The sequence below is a fragment of the Dermacentor albipictus genome, chromosome 2 (genome assembly GCF_038994185.2).
Source record: "Dermacentor albipictus isolate Rhodes 1998 colony chromosome 2, USDA_Dalb.pri_finalv2, whole genome shotgun sequence".
NCBI classification, from domain to species: Eukaryota; Metazoa; Arthropoda; class Arachnida; order Ixodida; family Ixodidae; genus Dermacentor; species Dermacentor albipictus.
This window is the reverse complement of record NC_091822.1, coordinates 194,450,779-194,469,816: the sequence shown is the minus strand read 5'-3', so window position 1 is coordinate 194,469,816 and position 19,038 is coordinate 194,450,779. Positions and strand designations below refer to the sequence as shown.

The following is a 19,038-nucleotide window of genomic DNA, read 5'->3' as shown; positions in this document are numbered from 1 at the left end:
ACCACACAAAGCTGCGCCTGGCAGCTAGAACACAGATAGCGAGACTCTTTTCGTTGCTTTGGTCGATGCTGTGTGTTAGCGCAGATGCGGCAGACTCGTGTTGGGTTTTGCTTCGCGGTAGTCGGTGGTATTAGAGACAGGAAGTGGCGCGCTGTCAGCCGTGTTGGATCTTCACCCTTCGACGGGCGTCCTCCCTTTGGCTTCGAAGTTCCTTCATGGTATTTCTCGATTAGCTGGCGGACAAGTTCGAGTCGAAAGTCTGCCATGCTTCTTCTTTTACCAGAAGCTGTGAATTGCAGTAAATTGCTGTTGAGGATGGTAATGTCCAAGAGGTGAAAGAAGTACTTCTTGTACCACTTCATGCACTTCCTTGTGACTGTGCTGGTCACAGTCACAACCATGTCTACCTTATCTATAGCACCCAAGTATAAGTTGTACTTGGAGACGCACAGGGGAATTTTTGTTCTCGCCCATCTTCCTGTCCACCTTCCCGGACTCTACCATTCCACTCTTATGCTTCGTCGTGAGCATGAGCACTTCACGTTCGTCTTTCCAGCGGACGAAGAGAAGCTGGTCATTGCACATCTCGCTGGTTTCCCCTTCTTCCAGTCTTTTCTCGTCGCCTGAGATCACCCTTCCTATTTTTCCAGACTGTACCGCAAGCATTGGTCTTCTTTTCGAAAAGGTAGGTGAAGAGGGCGGGACTGGTGTACCAATTGTCAACCCAGAGGACGTGCCCTTTGCCCAGGTACTTGTCCAGTAAAGTGATAACAACTGAGGCTCCATATCCCATCTCATAATTGTTGATCTAAGTTGAGGATCCGGTGTACAACACCATGTCCAGCACAATGCCTGTCTTCACAACACAGAGTACGAATGATTTCAGGCTGAATCTGCTTCGTTTGGATGGGATATATTGCTTGAATGCCAATCGCCCTTTGAAAAGAAGCAGGCTTTCGTCAATACAAACATCCTGGTATGGAGATAGCGCACCTTTAAAGTTTTTCCGAAGCATCAAGAAAACCGAGCGCACCTTGTGCAGCCTGCCACCATGAATCTGATCATTATTGGAGAAATGAAGAAACCTCAAAATGAGGAGGAAGCGGTTGCGACTCATCAGCTTCGAGAATGCAGGTGTACTCAAGAGGGGATTCGTGGACCAATACTGCGCAATACTGCCTTTTCTTGCATGAGCCATGAGCATTACGACAGCAAGAAATAGATAAAACATGTGGAGTCACATTTTTCCACTGGTGTATACGGGATCCGGGCGTCGGTGTCAGCGCGGCACATACTTGGCACTGGAAAAAGTTTGTTTGATCCACAATTGCTTCCACAATGTCCGGCATAAACAAGCTTTCAAAAATCTCAAGCTCACTGGACGCCGCTGTGATGTCATTGCAGATTCCCGAGTGAGCTGGATCGAAAGCATGCTCCTGGGGCTTGAACTCTTTCTTCTTTCAGCAGAAATCCCGCTCGCCAGGTTTCCTCTTCTTACGCGGATTTCTCGGTGGTAGGGGCTCTTCATCGCTCTCATCACTCGACAAGGCACTGAGATGGGCTGCTTCCTCGCTGTCACTGTCGTCGGAGTCCGAATTCATAAGCAGTTCCTGAATTTCTTCATCCGTCAAAGAGCGGACGCACGTGGAACGCTGCCTCACCATGGCTGCTCTGCTGAGACGAAGACAAAGTGACGTGAACAAAGAAACATGCGCGCCACCTGTTGAAAAATCATCCTACTAGTCTTACGTTATTTATGTGGGATCTCCGTAGATGGTGCTACATGCTTGCATCATTTTGTGTTACACGAGTATTATCGGGAGCAGCAGGGAGTGAGTTAAAAAGCCAAAACGAGAATACTCGGGAGAGGCAGGGGGTGTGCATGTGTGGTCGCCTGAGTTATCTCGGGAGTGGCAGTGAAAGGGTTAATCAGCCTATACTGACCTAGTCTGTCCATTTTATGAAATGGAAAAAAAATGTTGATGAGGCTCCAATGAGGAAACCATGCGCAACAGGCAAATGTCAGCATGAACAGTTCCCACGTAATCCTAATCTGAACAATCAACAGTGTAGCTCTTAGCTGTACAAATGTGCAATGTGGCAAAGTGCACTTGCATACTAGAAAAAGTTTATTAAAATGACTAAAGGAGCAGCACCTCACCGATAGAATTGTCTGACACAATGTGCAAGTGTAAAGTCACAAGTACACATCAATGCCACATTTTATGACCAAACTGGGCACAATACATGGCCAGGTTAAAGACTAGGCTCAATGTCATTAGATTTCTTTATTGTACAGCTGGGCATTGTAAATATTAGGCAACACCATTTCCAGGCCATTTAATGCATGTCACATCTTCTACCTGGTAGAGAGCTATATTTTTTTGTTTGCAATAGGTACCCTTTGATAGATTCCCGGTACATTTACAAGATCATGCATACATTTACATGGTCCTAGCCCAAAGCCTGGGGCTGAAAAGCTTTCTTGCTCTCCTCTCCACAGTAGCTCAGTGGTAAAGCATCATGCACGTATATATGCAGATGATTTGGCTCCCACCTGCAGCTAGTTCGTCTTTCCATGCACTTCCATTTCCTTTTTCTTATTTATTTCTACAATAGAATAAAAAACAAGAATTAATTCTCCCTGTAATTTCTTTGACTTCTTTGTGTGTTTGCTTAATGTAGCTGTGGTAAACAAATAATTGAACCCCTTGGCTCCCCTTAGTGCTCTTGCACCTTGCCCTAACGTGATTCCACAGACCAATGACAAATGCATCAACTGTGTTATACTGCATTTGAGCAGATTTGCGATGTTTAGAGCTGTGCTTGAGGGAGCAGCAAAACAAGCAGTTCTGTCTGGTGAGTGAACCCTGCAAGGCTGGCGGTGGTGACGTTTAGTGGTGAAGTCGATGCTCCCATGACACCGAAGACCTCCGAGCTCTATTACGAATATATTGTGTATTGTTCTCTACCACTGACATCTGACCCTCATGCTGTCCATGAAGAATTCATGAAGAGAGTAGCTGTCATTTTTGTTGGATCACCCTTCACATTGCTAAGTAGTCATGATGCCCTGCAACTGCAGTGGAAATGAAGGCCTATACCAAGTGATAGTTCCTAAAGGCTTTGCTGCAGCATGCAGCAATGTATTATAGGACATGCCCCAAGAGTGCATGGACTTTTCACTTGTTCTATTGCATTCACTATGAGCTACAACACGTAAGCCATGACTGGAGCACTTACCTGGTCAAGCTGGTGGTGCTAACATGTGACACTTCGGATAAAAAAGTGGAAAGAGTGTTTCCAGTCAAGCAATGCATGCTTACCACAATGCTTTCCATCATCTGCTTCCCTAACTAAGCAATACACTGGCCTGCAGAGCAGTGTGGTGTCACTAATTAGCCTTCAGCACAATGTGCTTCATCATGGCGCACTGTTACCTTAGCTTCATAAATATTCTAAATGTTTTGCACTGAATTGACAGCTTTGTTTAGAAAGCTAACAGGTAGTGATCACAATGGCCAGATGTGATAGAATGTGCTTCTGGCAGTTTATTACCCCTCTGCGACGAAAGCAGAAAGCAGAAAGCACAGGGGTATGTGCATTGCAGGAATGCCGAAACCTTCTTCACTTTTTTTTATCAAGAGCATTGACTGCTAGTGCCACCAGTCTGGCTGGAGTGCACTCCAACCACAGCTTGCACGTGGCATCTCACAGTAAATACAATAGTACATGACTTGTCATAAAGTTCACACAGCCAGCAGAAGTCTGATGACTCTGAGACAGCCTTTAGTGCTGCAGAATCCAAAGGCAATCTTGTACGAGTTGCTTGTTGCCAAAGCGTCTCTGAGATTTCAACAGTGTGCTTGCACTGCTTCTTTGTGGCATGAAGTCCTCAAATGACTGACACAGCTGTCCTGGTGACAAAAACGCTTCAAACAGGTCAACTTTTTGGTTATCGGTTAGCCTTGTGGTTTGCGAATGGCTGCCTAGAGCTGTAGCTAAACCTCCTGCCTTGAGCAGCAATTCTATCAAGCTTCACAAGTTCCAGTCACAACAGCCGGATATCACTGTAGGTCACCATGCATTTACTGATTGGTCGTATTGTAGAAGGAGAGCAGAATTCCTGTGGCATGCAGGTAGTAAGTGTAAAATGGTATTCTGGACAGTTGCTGCACAGAATTAAATTTTGCTAATATACCTGTTGGCCCCTACAATATAGTACTATTAACAAATATTTGAAAACTGCACTATGCAAAATTAATACACGCAGCTGTGTATCACTACAAAAACTGCAAACCTGCTCAAACATCTGCTGTGCTACAGAGTGCTTCTATGGTGCTTCTGTCTAGAATGTATCCTGCTTTGAAGCTAAAAGCACTCCCAAAAGAACAATGACTAGTGAACCCATTTTCATTATTCCCTCCAGAACTACACTTGCAATTGCATCAGTAATGAACAATAATGAATCCTTAAGCTTGTGTTAAATGCTAAATCCATTTACTCACATTCACTAGTCAAAACATGTGCAAGGAGTTAGACCTGCACAAGTTGGCTCAAGGCTTCAAAAATGTTTGACAGCATGAAGAGCAGAACAGGATTGAAGCAAAGAGAAAACAAACACTGCCACACCAGAGGCACTGTGGCAGCCTCAGTGCCTGTGCTACATTTCTTTTCCATTGTAATCTGCCCTCTGTGCCATTATATTCTAATCGATTTGCCCGTTTGAATTCCAGTGACATCAATGAAGCAAACAAGGTACACTCACCAATCACCAGGGTAGGTGACAGCAGGGTTGTTCTTAACATCATGGTAGAGCTTGTTACGACCCAGGTCCCATCCCCAGGACTCACGGTTGCTACCCACCAAGGACTGGTAACCAACCGAGTGAAGTGGGGCGTCCCGTGTGGCTACGCCCACCACAGCATGTGTTCCCCGCTGCCGCGTGCTCCAACGAACTTCCCACACATGCAGCCCTCGTGTGTAGCCCACCTGCACAACAAAGCACAACAATCCTCAAGGCAATGAGCAAGTACTGAGGCACCAGGTTTCAATTCTTCCTCGCACAATAAGCTGAAAGCACTGCTGTGTAAAAAAAAGGCAGCTAAACAAGTGCTGGAAGGAAGACAGCAGAACTAATTATAGAAAATCCACCACCAGTTTTGCTTCTACATCATTATGGAATTCCTCACTCACAGACCTTAAGGAATATTCTACCACTAGTTCATTAAAATTTGAGTTGCATGCCTTCTTACAATATGGAAAAGTTTGACTCAGAATTCTTAAGTAGCTTTCGTGCTTGCATAATTGTGTTCTAATATGTATGTTAGCTATCTTCACTCTTTTATGTGTATCTAACAGTTTGTTTGCTGTTGAATAATTTATTATATTCCTCTTAGTATTAAGAGGGGGTTTCACCCTAGCAGTCCTTGACATTGAGACTTCATTCTGTATACACTGCACACCAAATCTTCTTTTAGTGTTTTTAAGAACTTGCGTGCTAAAGCATACATGTCAAACCAAAAGCACTACTACAGTGAACACTGGAACAAAGTAACAATGTTCATGATGTTCAAAATGGCATTAAAAAGGAAGCATGCTGTTAAGAATTGCCTGCTGAGGTGCAAGTTTTGCCAGTCAGTTGCGACAGCAGCGTCAACTTTTCTTGGCAAGTCACCGTTACGCTCCAGCCAAACGGTGTCACTAAATCTACTGTGTGCGGAGAGAACAATGCCGCGTCCTCGCCTCTCCATCGCAGGAGCCGAGATGAGTTCGACGAACCAGGCTTTATGACTGAACACGCCATCGCCGACCTGATCTGCCGCGAGCGGGGGAGTGCCCGAGGGAACGTAGTTGGAGCCCCCTTCCCACGCGCCGTTCAAGACGCAAGACAATGGACAACCGGTGGCCGCGCTGCGAGGGTCAGCTTGGGGAATAAAAGGCGCTTTTCCTGAGGTAAGCCCCGAGTTCTGTGAAGACCGTCTGACATCGGTGGGGGCCGTGAACCTGTGCGGAAGTGTGTGTGTGTGTGAGTGTGTGTGTGTTCCGCCCGCAGAGAGGCGACTCGTTTACGATGACTGGTCGAACGTTTCCCTCACCTTGGGATCGAGGGAGGACCGAGTGTTTGTAAACCACTGTTGTGCGGCTGCTCAGTGTACTCTCTCTCGCAGTCATGCTAGACTGATGAACTGCAACGTCCTTATGTAGATACTGTAAGTAAACCCATATTCCTCGTTCTCTATGAGAAGCAGTCCTTCCCTTCAACAACATCCTCAGCTTGGATAAGTTGGACGACGGCATGGGCCAGCTACCATCTAATTCATGCCTGACTCCAATCTTGACAACTGATATTGAGCGATGGGATTGACCCCCCAATCCTCACAATGCTCATTCACAGGACAGCCTATTACAGCACATGAACAGTTTATCTGGAAGAAGGTTGTTCGCCAAATGAATCGCCAATGAGAAAGGAATAGTGGCTGCAGATATAGCTCGGGCTTGTTACAGAAGACCAGAAAACCCATGTAGCACCACACTAGGCAGCTGTGCAAAGAACTGTTCCATTTTTCTTCCCATTCCTGTTACTTTACTGCCATACATCCTGTGCAGTTATGGCATGGCCTAAATACACCATCACAGTGATGGAACAAGAAGCCACAGTTTGTTAACATAATTGAAACTTTTTTGATATCAGGTGGAAAAAAAAAAAGACAGAATATGGCTCCTTTGCAGCTCTGCCCAAAGGTATACCTAATAAGCAGGCAGGTTTGAATAATTATTAGCCAGAAGCTCAGCTGTTGAGCGTAGGCAAAGTAAAAAAAAAGAAATTAGGGCAACCAATGGAATTCATGCAACAGTAAGTCGTTAGCATTGTTTTTACCCCGTAGATGACACAACCGTCTGTTGTTACTTTTAACTATAGAGCACACGGAACAGAAACAGAGCCACTGATGGGACCATCGGATCGCACAACACGTGTCCGAACTTGCCCGAGAGCGAGGTGCACCTGCTGAAAGCCAAGCACCAACTGTGCTGGACTGCACTGCAGTGCATTGCGCTTGCCCACTCTATCAGGTGCCTCCTCCACTTCCACCTGCATTCGCATCCTCTCAACTCCTCTCCCCTTTTTTCCTGTACACAAGACGACAGACAGGTTTTTGTTCGCATGACCATTCTAATGCTGACGCATCAAGAGAAGCGTGTCACACAACACCACGCACATGTGTTGGCATGCCCTGTGCAATGAACAAAGGCATGTGCACACCTTGCCACGAATGCAGTCTGTGCTCTGGGCAACAGGATGCCGATGGAAGGTGAGTCGATCATCTTCCTTGACGAAAATGTTTAGTGACCGATCCTCAGGGTTCCAGGCGTGCCGGCACTGTAGCTCTGGACTAGCTGGTGGCATGTCCAGTAGCAGTTCGAGTCGCAATGGCCTTTGAGGCTCCCGCACCTCATGGATCCAGCCAGGCCGGCTTGGGTGGGCAACTGATGGCTGACCCACCAGGCTCTCTTCCTCCATTGGCTGAACCACCTGCATGACACAGAACTCGGTTGGAGAACCCCATCTGTGCATACTTTAAAATCATGTCCAAACCAAAAAAAACAGAAGAATCAAACCAAAATAAAAAATTCAAGCACGCTGTTCAACATTGTATGGGTATGCTGCAGCTTTGCACTTCACATAAACATTATTTTCAGAGTTGAAGGCTAATTTAGAGACAAGAATGAATTTCTTACGTAGACTTCAGCAACAGCTGCACATACATGTGCACTGCAATGTTACTTACCTAGATTTTACAACACTGTGTTCATGAACTGACTTTCACATAAGCAGATGTTCAAGATAAATGAAGCTACAAAGCTAAAAAGTCACCTTTCATTAAAAATAGGTGGCAGAGACAGTATTACCAAGTTATCTAAACAGAGACGTCTGCTTGGTGGAAGACTTATAGTATTTAGACAAGAACCCTACTTCATGTTTCGTACATTAGCACAGTAATCATCTGTTTTTGCACTGTCACCTAGACTAATTTATTGGTAGGCCTATTTGTTTTCCTTGCAGTCTACTGATCTAGCAATATTGAGGAGGGCCCATCAATCTTTGTACTAACTACCATAATATAATTTTGGCAGAACAATGTCCTATCTGAACAATGTACAGGGACAATGGGGGGTGAACAATGTACTAGGGGTGTGTGAATAGTGATTTTAGAGACCGAATTGAATATGAATCGAATAGTGCCATAAGCAAATCAAATTGAATATTTTCAAATGGTTTTCAAATAATCAACAAGCGTTATCAAAATTAACATAAAAGAATGTTCACATCCTAGTATTGTTAAAGTTAGTAAGTCCATGTCATTATAAAATGTTATGAAGATGCTTATCAAAAGCACCAATGGAGCATTAGAAAAACAAGTAGCTTCTTTGCATGCACATGGCTCTTCAGAGAATGCGAATAATCACTGTACAGCCTGTAAAGTATGTCTATCTAAGTGACATAGCCTTGGCCACTGCACAAGTTATGTTTCACGTCTATACTATGCCTGTAGGGTGAAAAATTACTGTACTTTTGTTCCAAATCTACGTTTATTTCACCACAGTTGACATTTCCAAATATTCTAGAAGTATTAAAAAAATGTTCCCATTTACAAATAGTGACTATTCGATTCAGTCTTCAAATTGAATAGGATAATATTCCGTTCGTCATTCGAAAGTTTCGAATATTCATTGATTTGACACATGAAAAAGATGCCCTGTGGGGGTTGAGCTTCACAGTCTGGATTACCCACCTCCTTAACATGATCTGCACTTTGAATTCATCGCCTTCTTTGTACCTACATGGCTCGGCATATTTCTGTATGAAAGCAGAACTGCTCATAACTCAATATACAATAAAGCTTTACTAAAGTTTTCACTTGAACAATCTAAGCTCGCCCCAGGAATGTTACACTGAGCTCTATGCACAACAGCTTCAGTTTAACTCCTTCAGTAAAAGGCAACTTTCAGTTCTATGAACTTTCTTGCAAAACAGTATTGCCTGAATTCATCATGCAGCCCATCTTCACGAAGCTTCCTGGTGCCAATACAGTTCAATGACATCAACTCTCACAGTGGCACTCTGCTTCAAAATGGTTATGGCATTTCTTAACCTAGAAACACCAAGCTGAACAATTATGCTGCCTCATTTTTCCGTTTTGAGATGCAACCTAATTGAGCCTGTAGTGGTAGCTGTTTGGTAAGATGTGCAAAGTATTTTCTTGCCCTGGTAACACACCGAAATTCCCAGCAAGTGTAGAAAGACAGTCCACAAATGCTTGAGATCTCATTTGAGTGTTGTACACATGCTTTCGTTCTTGATGAAAGGCTGTTGTACACATACCTCAGTAAAAACTATTGTATTGCCAGGAAGTTTCTTAAATTTAAGTTTTACTGCACCAGTTAAGCCCTTTTCAAGAAGCACCACCCGTGGGTGTGCAAAGCCTGACCTTGAGGCCGGTAGTGACCTTCTGCCCCATGGTGGCACTCCTGTGGTGGTGTCGGTGCCTGCGCTGCTGTCTCCTCCAGAGCGCACTGGGAGTGAGCCTCAGGGACTTGGCTGGGCAGGCAGGGCCATGCTGCTGTGGCCACGGCACCACTCGGCCTAGCCGGCCCTCACAGCACAGCAGCAGGCGCGGCGGGGGCACTGCCGCAGCTAGGCACCTGAAACATGAACCAGAACTCTTCACTCTCCACCTAGTCATCAGCACGACAGTTTAAGGCTGAACTAGTTGATTTATATTCAACGAGGCTAACGGCACAAACAGATAACAAGGTAAGTGCAAGCACACCTGTCTTATTCATATTTCAATTCAATGTGTCCGTTTCTGGCTTCAGCCAAAGAACATAACGGCAACATATTCAGTGTTATTACTGACATCTAATCACAATGAAAAGAAACATTAACCACTTTTGATAAGCAGTTAAGTGCAGAAATGGCAAGTATGGTATGCTGTAAGTGAGCGTGGCTACCTTGCTCACTCTTATAGTTGCTTTCATCACATTTTTTAGTAATGATAATTCATATATAGAGTGTCAGTGGAATGTACTGCCATGGAAGAATGTTACGACTCTAGAAGCTACGCCTATCTGCAAAGGGAACATTTGGCTTAGTTTGTGAAAATGGACCACACAAAGAATTACCATTGTGTCCCAGTCCAAGAACACTAAATAAAAGCAAAACAACAAATAGCACTGCCGAAAAATTCGGGGATACTTTAGCACAATGTGGGCCTCCCAAAGCATTACTGCCTCTCACAAACATATATATATATATGCGCCAAGCTTAATACCTTTGGCTTTTGAAAGTAAGGAGATATATCTTGAAAACCATAAACCAGGAGAGCATTTGCAGCCAGTCTAGTAGTGTTCTGACAGTGAATGTACTGCATGTGATTACAGTCAGTTAAGGATGGAAAGTCAGGAATACAAGTGACACTATCTATGTTTATGCACAAGAACAAAGTATGGATTCCCTGAAAAGAAAAAGGAGTGCACGTAAGGATTAGCGGGCATGTAATAATAATAATAATAATAATAATAATAATAATTCGTGGGGCCGCAACATTCATATGGGGACGGATTACCAGCGAAGCTGTTTAGGCTACATACACTATGAAATCATACACTTTTAAAATACAGCACCATACTATGCCGACCCAAGCGCCGCCACGGTCAGTGCACTTCCCATGCAATGCCGCAACCACTGCTGAAGCCGCGCCGGCACCTCCGACGCGGGTGACGCTAAAACCACAGAAGCCCACGTAACGTATTTGTCAAACAGGATTCAAAACAAATAAAACGCACGAAGGCGAACTTGCTACAATAAATGCACTTTCTGATATATATATATATATATATATATATATATATATATATATATATATATATATATATATATATATATATATATATATATATATATATATATATATATATATATATATATATATATATATATATATATAATGCGCGCGCGCGCGTAGCGTTTCACTTTACAACGCCGAATTTATGTAGTTCTATTTGAATTGGACCCAAAATATTAAACTTATTTTGCGAAGTTGGAGGAGTGGTCGAAGCCTGCTTCACCTCCACCGCGGGGCGGCCCGGTATCGTACAATCTCCGGGATTGGTCCACGCATTCCTGTCCACGCACGGTAATACGGACATAAGCAGGCCAGGGTACACCCACTGGGGACGCATGCCCGGTACTGCACAATCTCCGGGATCGGCGCACACATTAGTGTCACCGATACAGACGTAAGTCAGCCAGGGTAGCCCCCTGGGAACGTATGCGGGGGATGCATACATGAGCTATAGAGGTAAACAGCTTCGTTGAAATAATAATAATAATAATAATAATAATAATAATAATAATAATAATACGGAATACATGCTTCGCGGCAACGTCTTGGGCCTGCCACTTGACCGAAATAATAGCGTTGATAGCGCCAGGGCCACCAATCGCTTGAAAGGCTGCTACGTAACTCACAGCGGCAATGTCATCTGGGAAGCCTCCACAAAACCACGGCGGGAACTGCTTGAGCTGCACGCAAGATGGGGCTCGGCGAAAGCCGCGAGCTCCGATGGGAGAACGCTCCCGTGTTGACCGCTCGCCACAGGAACACCGAAGTCGCGCACTAAGGTGCTAGAGGACGCGCCGCCGCTGTAGTCCGACACGGCACAGCCGCCACAGATGCACGACGCGTCGTAACAGCGGCGCTCTAAACGATGGCCGCGTGTACTTTTCAACGCTTTGCGCCTCCCGGCCGTTAGCTGAAGACCTTATGTGGCCGGAGGCCTGGGCCCCCCCGTGCTCGGAGCAGCGGCGGTGAGTAGCGGCGGCGGGCTACACGGCAGGCAGGCAGCGCGCGCACTCTTCCGGTCGGCCGAGCGGCCAGCTGTCGGCGGCACGGAAACAGCTGCTGTCCGCCCCGACGCGCGTTCTCCAGACGTGAGGGGTGCACCAGGCCCCCCTTCCTACAAACTCCCCACTCGCTATTCACCAGAGCTCAAATCGACGCAGAGAGTGAGGGTACGTTACGCGAAACATCGAACGCCAACAGCGGAACGCACGGCCTCTCCCACCCACCCCTCACCCCCTACCTTTGCTGTGGTTCCCTAGAGTGCCATTGACCTCGTTCGCGGGGGCCCCGCCTAAAGAAGTGTTCCCACAGCGGTCGCCGCGCAAACTTTCACGGCCTCTCCAGAAGGCAATACCGAACCGAATTTGTAACCGCTACCTTACCCAGTTTTTCAATTCTCACCGAGATTTCCGCGGCATATCGCCACAAATGTTTCTAATGCCGAGTGTGGAGAGTATCCCCAGCAAAGAATGAGGCGGCGGTCAGCGCGGAGTGTGGTAACAGCCGGGTTACGTGGTCATGGTACTATCTGCGACGTCGCACGCGGGCACGAAAGACTTTCATCTGATCTACTAGTAAGAAAGTTACGCGATCGGTCACCTGCTAAGTGCCCGAATTAACAAGAGAAAGAAAAAAAGAAAGCAAAGGTGCAAGCAAACAGCGGCTTCGCGCTGGTGCTGCAAACTGCCATCCGCCAGCGCGATAAGAGATGATGCGCTTTGGCTGGACCTCGACGGCGAGCCATTGGCATCCGGTCGTCTCTTGATTTGATACACGCTGTCTCTGAAAAGCGGTCGTTACGTCCGTCACAATCGTACTGGGCGTTGGCAGTGCATATCAAGTTTCACTAGTAATCTACCGTGGAACGCCACAGAGATTTCAGCGAAATGGGGCGAGGATCGGCTGCTTCAGAGCACGGCAGGTATAAATGATCGGAGTTTCCAACGTCTTAGAGCTACGCCTACAGTGTAATAATGTGGCCACGCCTGGGCTTTGAACTGCACCGTAGTGTAAGTCTAGCTAGTCTATGCTGAATTTTCAACTACGAAGGTAGCAGGTTTAGAACATCGACGAACTTGCCAGAATGGTCATCTTGCTGCCATGCAGTCCTAGTACTTAGGTCACTTCTATTTATCAGGCCTTACAACCGCATGTGTGCGCAAATCAAGGGTTGCCTCTTTGCATATTTATTTATTTATTTATTTATTTATTTATTTATTTATTTATTACAGTGAACCTGCAACGGCATGCAAGTATTATTATTGCAAATGGGGAAATCGGTAAGAAATACAAAGAGAAAGAGGTCCACGAGTTCTGGAACTTCTGCCTCAAAATAAAGTGTGCAATGCTACAAGGACAGTATTAGAATTCATATGAACACATAAACACAGTAACAAATTAAAAAAAAAAGACGTCCTACAAGGGTCCTTGGAACTATATTTTGCTTCCATAAAAATGCGGCCACCGCGGCCGTGATTTGATCCCACGAACTCAACAGCTGGATGTCGCGAACCGTTGGTCATTTCGGAAGAATGCGCCGAATCATATAATCAGAAATTGGCAGGCAAGTGCGTAGTAGTAGTAATAGTAGTAGTTGTAAATAATAATAATACATAAACATCCGTCTTGCTTTAGTGTCATGCTCTATAGCATGTCCAACTTGGTTCTATAAACGCTGATTATACCTTCGTAGGTGCCAGTGGCGTAGCCAGAAATTTCGTTCGTGGGGGGCTCACTTTGCCGCTCGGCCTCCTCCTTACAGAATTAGTCGAGGGATCTACATGTATATATATATATATATATATATATATATATATATATATATATATATATATATATATATATATATATATATCATTCAACAACCTTGTTTACATTTTCGTACATATGCAACGACCTAGGGAAAATCTCAATGACGCTGTCCTTTGTTAGACTGTATGTTAATGTATTGCGCAGGAGCAGCTGTCACCGCTCGTGTATTGCGAGCAATTGCTCCGAAATTATAGTCGCAACAGAGAGCACATGTAAAAAAGCAGGAGTTCTGCAAAATATACGAGGGCGAGTCAGATGACAGTGAGCCAATGCGAATATATGATAAACGGGGTACTTTATTTAAAAGTAGTCACCATGAGTATTTAGACAATTGTCCTACTAACGAGTCGCGTAATTCCCGTCTCATAAAACTCCTTGGGTTGCTGCCTCAAAAATCTGTAAATGACTACACGTCATCTTCCGACACGAACCCTGTTCCCTTGAGCAGTTCTTTCAAGTTTTACCAAATGTGGAAGACGCAAGGAAACAGGTCTGGGCTGCATGAGGAATGTTGCAACGTTTCCCGCTTGAACTTTGCCAGTTTCGTATTAACCACATCAGCGACGTAGGAACGGGCAATGTTGTGAAGCAACATGTTCTCAATGCTCAATTTTCCACGTCGTTTGTTCTTGATTGCGACACGCAGCCGATCCGACCTTTCACAATATCTGAAACAATTTAGAGGCTCTCCAGGTTTAGGAAATTCTATCAATAATGGCCCCTAACGATCTAAAAAGAAGTCAACACTTTTCCAGCAGAAATGACGGCCTTTGTTTTCCTTGGGAGTGGTGAATCCAAATGCTTCCACTGTAAGCTTTGCCGTAGTGTTTCAGGCTAGTAGTAGCGGCACCATGAGTTATCCTCGGTCACAATTGCAGACAAAATGTCGTCACCCTCATCCGGGGTTCTTTGACGTGCACTTAAATCTAAGTACGCGGGTGTTTTCGCATTTCGCCTCCATCGAAATGCAGCCGCCGTGACCGGGATTCGATCCCACGACCTCGTGCTCAGCAGCCCAACACCATAGCCACTGAGCAACCACGGCCTTTTCAATTGAGTTGAGGATGATTGCACGGTGGCTTTGGCCCGGCCATGGATCGTCTTTGTAACTTTCATGTCCTTCTTTGAACAGTTTGCTACAATGCTTCACAGTGGCCAATGAAACGCAATGTTCAACGCATACGGCAGCCATATGGCGAATAATTTCTTTTTGGGAAACATCTTCATTTGTCAAAAACCTCACGACACCAAGCTGTTCAACTTTTGGAGTGTCCATTATGTCATGTAACCCTGTTCAACCCAGTGTATGAGAACATTAAAGAACATTTAACCTCACCTCTGCATGTCACTTGTAAATGAGATGCGTATGTGCTACGCGCATGCCTCGAAAATAATGAACCGAACCATTATTGCGCGGGGCGGGTTGTCTCACTTTCATTTGACTCGCCTTCGTACATTAGAAATGCGAAGATACAATGGAATATACATATGTGAAGATACAGCGTGATACAGGGCAAAAATTGGCACTGGAAACGAAGTTCACTGCGCATATACAGAAAACCTCGCAACAAGATGTTTAAATATACGTATGTCTCCAATAAATATACGTACTTTACAAAAAGTCACTATATATAATGCGTCAAACAAGGCAAATAAACAGGTTGCGCAACCACAGATTCACAGATCACAGCACCCCCCCCCCTTCCCTCCACTCCCAAAATGTATCGCGTGCGACAGAAGGCGGCGCGCTTCCTCCCCGCTTTTCTCCCTTGCGCACACAAGCGAACGCGTTGCAATCCGTCGAGTCCCCGCAATGCTGGCGGCGAGCGACTATGCATTGTTTCTTTTTCTCGTCTGCTAGCCAGAAAGCGTCCAAAACTCTGCCAGGTGAAAAGGCAGTCGGCCAGAGAAAAACGAACGCGCATCCAAGTGCGCCGCGCGGTTGTCGATGCAGCACGAGAAAAACGCATGCGCTCTGGCTGGATTGGCAGCCCGCGGGTTGCGAGAACAAAAAAAAAGATGAGAAAGAGGCTTAATGTATCCTCACGAATAAAAGTCTAGGTAGAAAAATAAATAAGAACTTAGTTACAATGCTGGCTTTAGTGTCTTGACATGGATGCTTTGACGCAGGTGAAAAAAATTCGTATTCTTTTCTGCGACCTGATGGCACAAATGAACCACCACAACGCTTTGTCTCATCTGACCTCGCTGCGCGCTTTGTCAACTTGTCTGATAGTATGTTGATTTGGCTTGTCTCGTTGTATGGCCCGATGTACGACTTCAGAAAGGTCGATGCACCTTTGGCGTCAAATGTTTACAACAGCATTAAACCCACAAAATTCCGGAATCGAAAATCTAAAGCACGACTTTGGAAATGTCAATGCACCTTTCGTATCAAAATGTTATGACAACTTTATACCCACAAAGTTTCAGAATTGAAATCCAAGCGCTCGGTAGATTCCGCGGCCTCCACGAGATGCCGAGACGAGCCCGCTCGCCATCAAAACGCCCTTGAAATTTTGTGCTCGGTGGGGCTCCTTGCGTTACTGTATGTGACTCCCGATGCATGGGCGTTTCCGCGAAATCCAGCCCGATTTCGCTATGTTCGCGCAAAAATGTCTTTTCGAGCATGAATTCAGGACATTCTAGACGAAATCGAGCATGATTTCCGGCGCCGGGAGTTGTTTTGGTCGGTGGCGCATGACAGCGCGAAAAAATTTCGGGGGGGGGCTCAAGCCCCATAAGCCCCCCCCCCCCCTGGCTACGCCCCTGGTAGGTGAGCTTCAAAAAGCTTTTGCAGACGAGCGGTTTTACATACCGCTCCCATCTTACATGCTTTGGGAGTCAGACCCACAAGTATATTGTAGTCTTGAGCCATCGCTACGGTATAAACACCTATGCTGTTGCAAGAACATTGCAGCTGTCACGACAACATCGACCCCTTACTCCGAGACGCGCCGACCGACATGTGCGCGTTAGATTATGAACGAGAACACATAACATATGGGCAAATCGAGCTAGAGCGCATCGTGAAATAGAATGTTGAGCGCGGCAGGGGACAGGAGGAGGAAAGGGGGGGGGGGGCGGAGACAGCGCACGCGGTTCCGCCCCCTTCCTCACTATATTTACGGTAACGCCGGCCGCCTGCAGAGAGAAACCAGAGAAAACGCCGGGGGCTTAGGCGCGATTAAGAACGGGAGCGCGCGATCAGCAGTATCCACAGCGTCACCACTGGTTAGTAATTGTCAAATGCGCACAAAAGCAGGACCGTTTCGACGATAATTCCCAATTAAGTCTATGCACAGCAGCGAACCACAACGATTGCGGTGTCGGTCCACGCAACGAAGTTTCAGCTCCGCGTGACGGCGTTCGGGGCACTCGTGCGCATGCGCGAATACGACGCAATCTGGCCCGATTGGCCGGCCAGTTATCGGCAGCGATTGAGCGCCAGATAGCGCCAACCGCGCACGCTTCAATCGGAGGCGGGCGCAAGGCAGCAGCAGAGTTCTCACCGGAAGTGCGGTTCTCGCCTGAGCGGCACGTAGCCCAGGCCCGCATGCAGTAGCCACGGCCCAAGAGGCGAAACCAGGGCCAGGGGCGGCGGCAGCGGTGGCGGCGGCCTCCCAGAACATGGAGGCATCATCGCGCACCACGTAAAGCCTATCTCTAGCTGCTGCGCCGACCACGATTCGGCAAGCTACGCGACCACGGCGAGCAGCGCACTAACGCCGGCAGCATAGGCGCACTACGCGACCACCAGAGCCAACGCGACTGCTAGCGGCACGACGACGCTGCTGCTCGCTCGGCAGCTGCTCACGGGGCGCGAGTAGCGAGCGCGGGGGACCGTCTCCTCGACTGCAAGCGGCGCCGCGATCGATGCCGCACACGCACTGCCAAAACGGGCCCGCGTTCCTCCCCGCGCTGCTGCCGGGTTCCGGCGCCAGTTTTTCGACGGAGACTTCCAGACCCCCGGAGGCTTCTTTCGCGCACCGGCTTCGTGACGATCCCATGTGTACCACACGTTTCCACAACGTAGCCGCAAATCTCTGAGTAGCCCTGCCGACGCGCGTTCGTTGCGCTGGTTCGGTTTCATGTTACACCGGCCGGGCATGCACTTGAGCAAACTCGGGAGACAGTAAAGTAAGGCAATCCGACGAAGAATAAAAAAAAAAGAGAGGGGAAGGGGGGGGGGGGTGAGAAAAGCAAGTTAGAGCAATTTAGTACGAGGACTTCCGCCGCGCGGAGTGATGAACCTTCGTAAGCCGGAGTAGCGTTTTCGTAAGCCCTACCCCTTCCCCGCCTTCAAGTTTCGCGTGCTCTTGTAAGCAGCTCTAAACGGCCAGTTTCGCAACTCCGTATACCCGGCATGAGCCGTCGGTAATTTGACAGAGTTGGTAGAGGACACTTTATGCACGAAGACAATTAAAGGACGTGGCACACATCGTGCGACTCACGTAACGGCACCGCAACTACGAATTCTTGCCTGCGGTACGCAGTGAGCGTCGCACTTCTTTCAGTTCAGAGACATTAATGACGTCGCAAAACGGTCGCCCCAGCGTAACATTATATAACGTTGCAAGCGCTGCGCTCAATTCCCTCTTGTCCGTGGGTAATGGTGGCCATTTCCAGCGAACTACAAGCTCCGCCCCAAAGAAGAAGCGGTTAGAGCGGAACCCGAAGTGTCCGTTCACACCAAGCTCGGTCGCCGCAAGTTCGTGCAAGCGCTATCGACCAGTGCTACAGATATTAAAGAAGTAATAATTGCTCTCAAATTTCTATGGCGTTTATGGGGTCTCAAGTGTTCAATGGTAGAACGCAGTAGAAGCGAAACTAAAGAGGGAGGATCCCGCCAGACAGATCGAGAAAAGCACATATAACATCGCACGCGGCCGGGGTAAACTATGATGAGGTGATAGACGCTACAAGAAAAGTATACAGGTCGATGCTCCTGCATTCAGCGGGTCGAAAAAAAAGAAACATGACGAGGACTCATTTGAGATTTCGCGCCCTGATACGCTATTCGTTCGCTTTGACATTGATTTTACCCAACGCCGGTGAGTAGCAGGCCCATAGTGTTGTAAAACGTCGACCCCAGTAGCATAGCCCTGGCCATCCCCTGTATACCTAGGTGCCTCATAACCGTGGGACATTTCACACACAAATTACACACGAGGACCTAGTGTTGCTGGTGGAGTGATGCGACTATACAACTCCGTTGCTACGCGACGAAGTTGGACGTATTTTTCCAAGACAAAAATGCTAGGGCAAAGCTTTGCTTATCCGTCGTAGCAACAACGAAACGTATTCACTACTACATGAA

The 19,038-nt window shown here is 46.8% G+C and overlaps 1 protein-coding gene across 2 annotated transcripts in view; it reads right to left on the bottom strand.

Moving 5' to 3' along the window:
• Nucleotides 1-19,038, bottom strand: part of gus (splA/ryanodine receptor domain and SOCS box containing gustavus) — a 44,702-nt gene that overhangs the window by 11,909 nt on the left and 13,755 nt on the right. The window contains exons 1-4 of one of the 2 annotated variants that reach the window (XM_065427526.2): nt 17,231-17,458; nt 9,492-9,705; nt 7,265-7,534; nt 4,769-4,992 (exon numbers count right to left, since the gene is read on the bottom strand). In XM_065427526.2, the coding sequence (XP_065283598.1) occupies nt 4,769-4,992; nt 7,265-7,534; nt 9,492-9,705; nt 17,231-17,361 (839 nt within the window). In that variant the 5' untranslated portion in view covers nt 17,362-17,458. Of the gene's footprint in view, nt 1-4,768; nt 4,993-7,264; nt 7,535-9,491; nt 9,706-17,230; nt 17,459-19,038 lie in introns of those variants that run through there. The other variant, XM_065427529.1, reaches the window with a different exon arrangement.